Source organism: Schistocerca gregaria, chromosome X (genome assembly GCF_023897955.1).
Source record: "Schistocerca gregaria isolate iqSchGreg1 chromosome X, iqSchGreg1.2, whole genome shotgun sequence".
NCBI lineage: Eukaryota > Metazoa > Arthropoda > Insecta > Orthoptera > Acrididae > Schistocerca > Schistocerca gregaria.
This window is the reverse complement of record NC_064931.1, coordinates 653,420,849-653,431,470: the sequence shown is the minus strand read 5'-3', so window position 1 is coordinate 653,431,470 and position 10,622 is coordinate 653,420,849. Positions and strand designations below refer to the sequence as shown.

At 40.4% G+C, this 10,622-nt stretch overlaps 1 protein-coding gene across 15 annotated transcripts in view; it reads right to left on the bottom strand.

Moving 5' to 3' along the window:
• Positions 1–10,622, bottom strand: part of LOC126297568 (CLIP-associating protein 1-A) — a 322,153-nt gene that overhangs the window by 49,954 nt on the left and 261,577 nt on the right. For all 15 annotated transcript variants that reach the window (XM_049988512.1, XM_049988519.1, XM_049988524.1 and 12 more), the window contains one exon: positions 5,215–5,364. In XM_049988512.1, coding sequence (XP_049844469.1) covers positions 5,215–5,364 — 150 coding nt within the window. The remainder of the gene's footprint in view (positions 1–5,214; positions 5,365–10,622) is intronic.

Here is a 10,622-nt window from a genome sequence, read left to right as displayed (position 1 = left end):
ACACTAGATCGCGTGTTAAATGAACAGAAAGAGGGCAGACGAGGAGATGAACAGGGCAAGGAAAGCGGAGGTGGTGGACAGATATTGAGTAAGAGATTCGGGGGAGGGGGGTGGGGGGGTGGGACACAGGCAGACAAACACAGGGAGAAGAGGAAATGGAATGAAATGAGGGGGAAGCAGACCGACAAGAGGGTGGGGGGAAGCAGACCCACAAGAGGGTGGGGGGAAGCAGACCCACAAGAGGGTGGGGGGAAGCAGACCGAAAGAGGGGGGGAGGAGCGCACAGACAGAGGGGGGAGGAGCGCACAGACAGAGGGGGGGGAGGAGCGCACAGACAGAAGGGGGAGGAGCGCACAGACAGAGGGGGGGAGGAGCGCACAGACAGAGGGGGGAGGAGGCGCAGAGAAGAGGGGGGAGGAGGTGCAGAGAAGAGGGGGGAGGAGGCGCAGAGAAGAGGGGGGAGGAGGCGCAGAGAAGAGGGGGGAGGAGGCGCAGAGAAGAGGGGGGAGGAGGCGCAGAGAAGAGGGGGGAGGAGGCGCAGAGAAGAGGGGGGAGGAGGCGCAGAGAAGAGGGGGGAGGAGGCGCAGAGAAGAGGGGGGAGGAGACGGAGAGAAGAGGGGGGAGGAGACGGAGAGAAGAGGGGGGAGGAGACGGAGAGAAGAGGGGGGGAGGAGGGGGGGAGGAGACGGAGAGAAGAGGGGGGAGGAGACGGAGAGAAGAGGGGGGTAGTAGATGGTTAGAGACAGGGGTAGGAGGAGATGGATAGAGAGATGGGGTATGCAGGCAATGCCAAGTACTCAGATAGTTGAATTATAAAGACTGGTAAGGCAAGCATAGAAACATCAAAGGCAGAGGTGGCTAAGACACGAATTACTGATGAAATATAGGCACTAATCAATGAAATAAGGGAATATATGGAATCAAAGGATGTGACTGCTAAACAACAGTACTAGATGCTTAATATGAAATCAAAATGAGAAATAAGCAAAATCTATGTAAATGAGAAAGAACTTGTAGGGCAACAGAAAACACTTGTTCACAAGAAAAGAGTCACCATATACAAAATTTTCAAACATAATATTTGGGAAATCACTTACAAAATACATTTGTGGGGACATGATTACGTGCAAAGAATGAGCAAATATATGGCAGGAGAATATAAAAAGGCTTTATTACATAGAAGAGCAGTTACACAGTGAGAAGAGGAGGAGACTGATGTGGAAGAAGAGAGATTTTACAGGAATAAACACCCATCAAATGGAATGTCAACTACTCACATGACAGCACATCTGATGTTTGGGACAACAGTTCCACAAGTACTACTCAAAAGTGCGATGATCAACAAAATTAAATTAATTCAATTGTGTTCAATGTTATAAATCTGATCATTACAAATACCTTCAAAACAGTAATGATTAATGGCAGTGACACTGCTGGTGGTGTAGTGGTAGTGTGTTATGATGAAAGATACAACCCTGTTAAGTGTCTCGTGACACTGAGTACCAAAAGGTGATACTATAAACAAAAAATAATAAAAAAGTAGTGTCAAAATGATGATGAAACTACAATGTTAACAAACTGTTTATGGTGGTAAAAACTGGATCTACATCACACCTCGAAGCTCGCTTCGACCCAAATACTCCAAAAACAAAAACAAATTAGATTTCTGTAGAGAGCACAATTAAACCCTACTGTCTACAGTTTTCTACTCATATATATACATTGTATCATAAAAACAACAGAAAACAACTAAAAAAATCAATCTAATTATTGTAACCCTTACTTGACACACTTTTATGGAGCAACATGCTTGACACATTGGGGCATGGAGGTAGTGGGTGGGGGGATCGCACTCCAGTGACAAAAACTGTTATAACAAATAATCTACTTAACAACTTCACTTGAAAACTTTTATAGCTGCTCGAAAACTCACTTTTTGATGTTATATGGGTTATATAATAAAAAATAAGAAAAAAATTCAAAAAATTGAAAACATTAAAGGTTCTTTAAAAAATATCACGTAAATGGCCAAAAATTTAACTGAGTTTTCTGAAGTTAGAGATACAGGGTGGTCCATTAATCATGGCCGGGGCCAAATGTACCACGAAATAAGCGTCAAATGGAAAAACTACAAAGAACAAAACTGAATGGGGAAACCAGATGGCGCTATGGTTGGCCCGCTAGATGGCGCTACCATAGGTCAAATGGATATCAAACTGCATAGCTGTTAAGGTATGCTTTTAGCGCCCATGTCTACTGAGACTTTTTTACTTCTATTATCGTTGTACTTTCAACTGTATGCGTTCATGCCTCTGATTGTGATACACTCTGTATATGGAAACCATATATCCCAATATACAGGTTGGTCCATTGATCGTGACCGGGCTAAATATCTCACGAAATAAGTGTCAAACGAAAAAATTACAAAGAACGATACTTGTCTAGCTTGAAGGGAAGAACCAGATGGTTAGCCCGCCAGATGGCGCTGCCATAGGTCAAACCGATATCAACTGCGTTTTTTTAAAAATAGGAAACCTCATTTTTTACTACATATTTGTGTAGTACGTAAGGAAATATGAATGTTTTAGTTGGACCACTTTTTTCGCTTTGTGATAGATGGTGCTGTAATAGTCACAAACATGTGGCTCACAATTTTAGGTGAACACTTGGTAACAGGTTGGTTTTTTTAAATTAAAATACAGAACATAGGTACATTTGACATTTTATTTCGGTTGTTCCAATGTGATACATGTACCTTTGTGAACTTATCATTTCTGAGAACGCATGCTATTACAGCGTGATTATCTGTACATACCACATTAATGCAATAAATGCTCAAAATTATGTCCGTCAACCTCAAAGCATTTGGCAATATGTGTAACGACATTCCTCTAGTACGCCTTCCGTAATGCTCGCACATACATCGACAATACGCTGCCGCATGTTGTCAGGTGTTGTCGGTGGATCACGATAGCAAACATCCTTCAACTTTCCCCACAGAAAGAAATCTGGGGATGTCAGATCTGGTGAACGTGCGGGCCATGGCGTGGTGCTTCGACGACCAATCCACTTGTCATTAAATATGTTATTTAGTACCACTTCAACCGCACATGAGCTATGTGCTGGACATCCATCATGTTGGAAGTACATCGCCAATCTGTCATGCAGTGAAACATCTTGTAGAAACATCGGTAGAACATTACGTAGGAAATCAGCATACATTGCATTATTTAGATTTCCATCGATAAAATGGGGGCCAATTTTCCTCCCTCCAATACTGCCGCACCATACTCTAACCCGCCAAGATCGCTATGTTCCACTTGTCTTATCCATCGTGGATTTTCCGTTGCTCAGTAGTGCATATTATGCCGGGGTTTACATTACCGCTGTTGGTGAATGACGCTTTGTCGCTAAACAGAACACGTGCAAAAAATCTGTCATCATCCTGTAACTTCTCTTGTGGCCAGTGGAAGAACTGTAAACGACGTTCAAAGTCATCGCCATGCAATTCCTGGTGTATAGAAATATGGTATGGGTGCAATCAATGTTGATGTAGCATTCTCAACACCGATGTTTTTGAGATTCCCGATTCTCGCACAATTTGTCTGCTACTGATGTATGGATTAGCCGTGACAGCAGCTAAAACACCTATTTGGGCATCATCATTTGTTGCAGGTCATAGTTGATGTTTCACATGTGGCAAAACACTTCCTATTTCCTTAAATAATGTAACTATCCGGCGAACGGTCAGGACACTTCGATGATGTCGTCCAGGATACTAAGCAGCATACATAGCACACGCCCGTTGGGCATTTTGATCACAATAACCATACATCAACACAATATCGACGTTTTCTGCAATTGGTAAACAGTCCATTTTAACACGGGTAATGTATCATGAAGCAAATACCGTCCACATTGGCGGAATGTTACGTGGTACCACGTACTTTTACGTTTTTGACTATTACAGCGTCATCTATCACAAAGCGAAAAAAGTGGTTAACTAAAACATTCATATTTCTTTACATATTACACGAATATGTAATAAAAATGGTGGCTCCTATTTAAAAAAACGCAGTTGATATCTGTTTTACCTATGGAAACACCATCTAGTGGGCCAACCATAGTGCCAAATGGTTTCCCCCTTCAAGCTAGACGAGTTTCGTTCTTTGTAGTTTTTTTCGTTTGATGCTTATTTCATGAGATGTTTGGCCCAGTCACTATCAACAACCTAAAGAAGCATATTTATTCTGAAAAATGAAAGGTAGGCCTATCGTGAAAAAGTGAAAAATCTGTTACCATAAGCAAAGTTTTTATTGTTTACAAACAATATTAAAGTGATTTTGATTAGAAAATAGAAGAAACCTGTTCATTATAATGAAATGAAAGAATTTCAGTGAAATTTGCATAGCTTTAACATGCACACTCATCATAGATTAATGTAAGTCCCATAGTGCTTAGAGTCGTCACAGATTAATGATTTTTGTACACTTCAAGTAACCTATTACATATACGTCGAGTTTGCAAATTACACACCATCTCATTATTAGAACAGAACATCTATTGTAAAGAAAAAAAGGAGGGAAGACATGATAAAACAAAGTGTACATACTTGAAATAAAATGCATTTAAAATTCACAGACTCGATCTAACTTGACACCCTTGGGTGTAGGCAACCCCAGTAAACTTAGAATGGTTGCCATAGACAAATGGCCACTTTCAGAGTGAAGCAACTGACTCTAGGGTAGTGGTACTATAAAAATCATAATAGATAGTGCTATAAGCCCAAGTTTCTACGTTTTACATAGTTAAAGTACAGTCTCCTGCAGATGGGTGGTTTACTTGCTTCTGCAATTCCTTCTAATTGGTCCCCAGAACCATTAAATTTTCAGCAAACAATTTTGTTATTATTCTCTCTCCTATCCCTATTGTCACTTGTGACATTACATATATTATCCATCATCACAATGAAAAGCAATGGAGATACTCCACTTCCTAGTTTTAGATCATTTTTCTGTGTTAGTCATCCTGTTCACCCTTTTCCCACTCTCACTGAACTCTCATACAATAATTAAGTACAGAATATTTTGAATATATTTTGCAAATACTGGTACTACTAAAAAGTTACTCTTAATAATTCTTTAAAGCTGACAACTGAAACAGACATTTTCCTTCAAATGCTACGAAAGACGAGCAGAAAAATATAAAACTTACCTCACCAGACCTCCTGTAACAATCAAGAGATCGCTCTGAACACACACTGGATGTCTCACTGTCATCTGAATGATCATCAAACGATCTGTATGCCTTGCGGCTGAGTGGTACTCGGCTGCCAACTTCATTTCCATCAACTGAGTCGAATGTCTGTTTGGAAGTAAGAAAGTTGCTGATGTAAGAATAGCCGTATAAAGTATTTTAACACTTAAATGTACAACAATTACAATGAATGTTCTGAGAAAGTAACGCAAATTACTGGTTCTCCAAAACCTTAACAGCAAACCATAAAGTCCTCTCCTTCACATATGTTTACGGGTCCTCTCAAAATCACAATATACATTCCTAAGATATTAACCTAGACATTTTTATCCAAGCAAACACCATCACTTTTGAGAGGGTCAAAACCATGTCGGCTGAACATTTTGTTTACTTTTGTAAAGAAAAAGGAATTGCACAAGACTAGACAAGGGCTGTAAGATGACAACAGCTCATTTTAGGAGTGTCACAAAATATTTAGGTTTGGTTGCCCTGATGACAGACACACACGTTGTCTGATGTAGGTCTCTCTCTTTCCTCATTATGTGGATTCTTTCCAAAACCTCATTAGGTTGTTGCAGTAAATAAATTTACAGTCACCACTTTATCTTCTTCAATATATTTAAACCCACTTCCAGTTTTTCTTTGTGATGAGATCATGCATGACAGATAAGTTTGCTTCGAATATCAAGAGCCTAATATTTTATGTACAAACTGAACATGGTGTTAATGCCTTGACCACACTAACTATAACTGTTTATATCGAATATGTAATTCATCGGTTGTAAACTACACTTTAAGCATTCTATAAACTTTGGTAGTAGCATCCCAATTTGAACAATCATAATTTCAGTTTACATCTATTTTCATTAAAGAACCTGTTTTGAGGAATTTTGGAAGTTTGAGTGAGGTGTACAACATATTTCATAGTATATCAATAGCTGCAAGCTACAGTTGTGCATTCTACAGATTTTATCAGAAGCATTTAGTTTCTTACTTGGAGTGTAGGTACTTACGTAATTTGAATATGTTTATACTTTATTCTGCTACTATAAATATCAAATTGCATTCCATTCAGTTTTCCTCTCAATAACAGTACATACTGCCTGTAGCAGTCATAAAGGTCTGCTTTTTTTCAAACCTTGTTATATGGGTTGATTAGTGAGCATAATTTTGACAAAACAGAAGTTTGAGACAGAAAGTTCCAAAAGCTTGAAAGAATCAGAAAATTTGATTACAATTTCTTTATCATCATAAAACAAATCAAATACTGGCTGAATACACTTCAGTTCTAAAACAGAAGTTCTAATTTTTGAAGTGCAACAGATCCAAAAGTTAAAAGTGAAGCTGCACCCCTAATTTTAAGTAATTTATTTGCTAAACTGAAAAAAAATATTGCAAGAGAGACACTGCAGCCCCATAGTAAATGCTATTAACAGGCCCAGATTCAGCCAGTCAATATTTTTAAACATATGGAAATTGTTCTAACTGCTGTCAGTTGACCGGAAGCTGCTTTAAGGGGTTTTCTGGGTTGGCTTCTGACAGGGAGAGAAACATACAAGATTCACCAAAGTGCCTTATGCACTATCCTTTCCCAGGGATACTGAATCTATCATTACTTGTCAATTCCAAGGTTGTACTTTGATCATTCTAGCGACCAGCAGATAGAAGTGAGAAGATACATCCTGTTCATGGAACTGCAATGACTGTCACAATATGCAGCGCTGCCCTCAGAACTGATTGCTGCCATCTGATTCTTAGCTGAGTGCTAGGTTTGAACCAGAGATTTCAATGGTTATGCAACAAGTTAGGCTGAGACTTCCAATACTTGGGTAAGCATATTGAGAACTGTAGGGTTTTCCTAAATTGATAAGGGGTGTGCTACACATCAGAGGTTGCTATACAAGTTGCTGATTGGGTGCAGGATGCACACAAGCTATTGTTTACTACTACTACTACTACTACTACTACTACTATTATTATTTCAATTTGATTACTGATCCAGTTTAAGATAATGATAGCTATAGGAGGCCTTGAAGTTTTAGTCTAAGATCTGAAGAAATGTCCCCCTCAGAAAAAGACAATTACAATCTTGAGTGATCAGGTGTTAATGCACAGCAGTATGAGTTTCAGGGTAAATCAAAGTGTATATCGAAAGGATAGGTTAGTGGTAAATTGAGGTGGTGTATTCATCACAGTAGGCAAGAAATTTGACTGAGATAAAAACTGATGCTGCATTCAAGATGGTGTGGGCAAGAGTCAGATTGATGGGTGAGTGTAAGCTTAGGAGTTGCTCTGTTGCCCACCAAAACCATCCCCTCACCTCAGTATTACATACATTTCCCAATCATACTGTAATCATAGCAGGAGACTTTAATCAGTTGGGAAAATTACAATTTTGTAAGGGGTTGACATGACAGAAAAACTTTGAAACAATACTAATTGCTTTCTCCGAAAATTATTTGGACCAAGTACTACAGAAGCCCGCTCAATGAGGGAAGTATATTACATCTCATGGCAACAAATAGTACAACAGCATGTGGTGGAGGAGATCCTTCATGGTATACAATTTATGTACACCTAAAGAAACATATGCTACTTGGCACATAGATAGTCGTTTTTCCCTCGCTCTATTTGCGAGTGGAAAGGAAGGTACATCATACAGTATCATGCAGATTATGTTCATAGATGTAGATCTATATTTGTTGAACAGCAGATGTAAAACAGAATGTTAGGCTACAGACAGACGGATGTTGAATAAAGCACATTTCCTTGTCAACGGGGCTATGAGGGAAAACATCCATGACAATCGCTACAGAATCTTGAAAAATCCAATGCAATTCTGGTCATGTGTAAAGGTTATAAGCAGCACCATAGTTAGTGTCCAGGAACTCGTGGATGATGCAGGAATTGAAATAGAGGGTAATAAACCAAAAGCAGAAATGTGGAACTTGTTTCCAAATGTTTCTTAACTACTGAATGAAGTTCCAGCACCCAATAGACTCCTTATAAAATTCTATGAAGAATTCTGTGGCTGAGTCAGCCCCTCTTTTAAGCATAATGTATCACGAATCTGCAGGTGGGGGGGATGACGACTGTGCCCAGTGGCTGGAAGAAAACACACGTCATGCACATCGAAAAGATGAGCGGCAGAAGTGATGCACAAAACTAAAGTTCAGTTTCATTGAGATCTATCTGCTGTAGGACAGTCTGAGCTTAAACATAATGAGGTACTTCAAAGAGAATGACCTCATCTGCCAACCAGCGTACATTTTGAAAACATTGGTCATGTAAAACTAACTAACACATTTTGCACAACATACTGAAAGCGAAGGACCAAAGTAGTTTGGTACACACAGTACTTATTGACTTTGACTGTATTGAGAATTTCTTTGAAGTATTGGTTAGGATGTCATGAGGCAGTCTTTGTGTTCTTGCAGCAGGTCAGACGAGTACATCCTTCATTTATGAATTATTTTTATGAGCTTAAAACAGGAGTGATTTATTTTCAGTTATCTGGGTGGTTACTAGATTAATTTTTAAATTTATTGCATATTTGCGTACTTACTAAACACAGTACAGCATTTTAATACCTGAGTAGTGTAGTGTGAATAGGGACTATGTAATGTAGTCCAGTGTGGATACGAACTGGGACTGTTGTATTCGAATGCAAGTTGAATTGGTGAACCTTCACTCAAAGCTCAATGCGGTGCTGTCTTCAGTCACTCAGCTTGAGGCTGCTGCCAATGGGCGTCACTGCGGAGGGCTGAAAGTGGGGATCTATAGTCTGGCCAGCACATTACATGTGTCCCTCGACTGGTCCACTACTGTTGATGTCCCTGTTATTGCCTACACTGAGGTTGACCCCTCACCAGTGGCTGAATGGGAGGTCATCCCAAGGTGTGACATGCAATGAAAGACTTTCTGAGATGGGAGGGGAGACTGATCAAAATACCTCTCTGCTTTGTCTGGCAAACAGGATCACGGCACTACCTATGGCTGATACACATCCTGAGCCACACGTAGTTGCTTGCCCTGTTCTAGAGGAAGCCTCTCAACCTGCAAGGTTGCAGAAGGTAGGATCAACAGCCGTTGGAAGCCCTAATGTTAGGCATGTAATGGCACCCATTAGGGACATGGCTACCAAGGATGGGAAGAAATACAGTGTGCACTCTGTGTGCATACCTGGCGGGGTCACCCAAGAGGTGGCACGGGTGCTTCTGAATGCCACAAAAAGTACAGGATATAGGTGGTGGCTCATGTACGTACCAACAATATATGTTGCTTTGGATCAGAAGAGATTCCCTCTGGTTTCAGGTGGCTAGAAGAATTGGTACAGACTGCCGGTCTTGCTTGCAAGATGATGGCAGAGATCACCATTTGTATCATCATCTACAGGGTTGACTGTGGACCTTCAATTATAGACCTTTGATACAGAGCCGAGTGAAGGGTGTGAATCAGAGGCTCTGACAGTTCTGTAACCATGTAGACTGGAGGATCCTCGAGTTGCGCCACAGGGTGGTGGGCAGGTCAGAGGTCCACTGAACACAAAGTGTTGGGAGGAGGGCGGGGGGTGCATGCATGTGGATTGGACTGAGTGATTTTTTAGGTTAGAGGGCCTCAGGGAAAGACAAAATAAGTTTCAATTTTGAAGAGTGATGGCCAGGCACAGAACGAGGGTTGACATAGGAACCATAGGTATTATATTAGTAAATTGTCGTAGTCGTGTTGGGAAACAACAAAAGAACCAAGGGCTAGAAAGCACTGAAGCACAATTCGTTCTAAGTAAACAACAAAAAAATTCAGCCAAAATCATTACAAAGGACCTGACGTCGTTCAGAGAGGATACATTTAAATACAGTTGCTGGTGGCATGTCGTTACTGTTAGAAGTAGTCTAACGAAGTTTGGACAAGAAGAGAATAGAAAGTTTCGAAATCTTGTGCTACAGAAGAATGCTGAAGATTAGATGGTTAGATCACATAACTAATGACGAGGTACTGAATAGAATTGGGGAGAAGAGGAGTTTGTGGCATAACTTGACCAGAAGAAGGGATCGGTTGGTATGACATGTTCTGAGGCATCAAGGGATCGCCAATTTAGTAATGGAGGGCAGCGTGGAGGGTAAAAATCGTAGAGGGAGACCAAGAGATGAATACACTAAGCAGATTCAGAAGGATGTAGGCTGCAGTAGGTACTGGGAGATGAAGAAGCTTGCACAGGATAAAGTAGCATGGACAGCTGCATCAAACCAGTCTCAGGACTGAAGACAACACACACAACGAAGTAGATAGTTCCTGTGAGTTAGTATATGTAAGAGGTTATACTCAACAACTAGAATAAATTAATAATTGGTTCCTTTACTGACCTC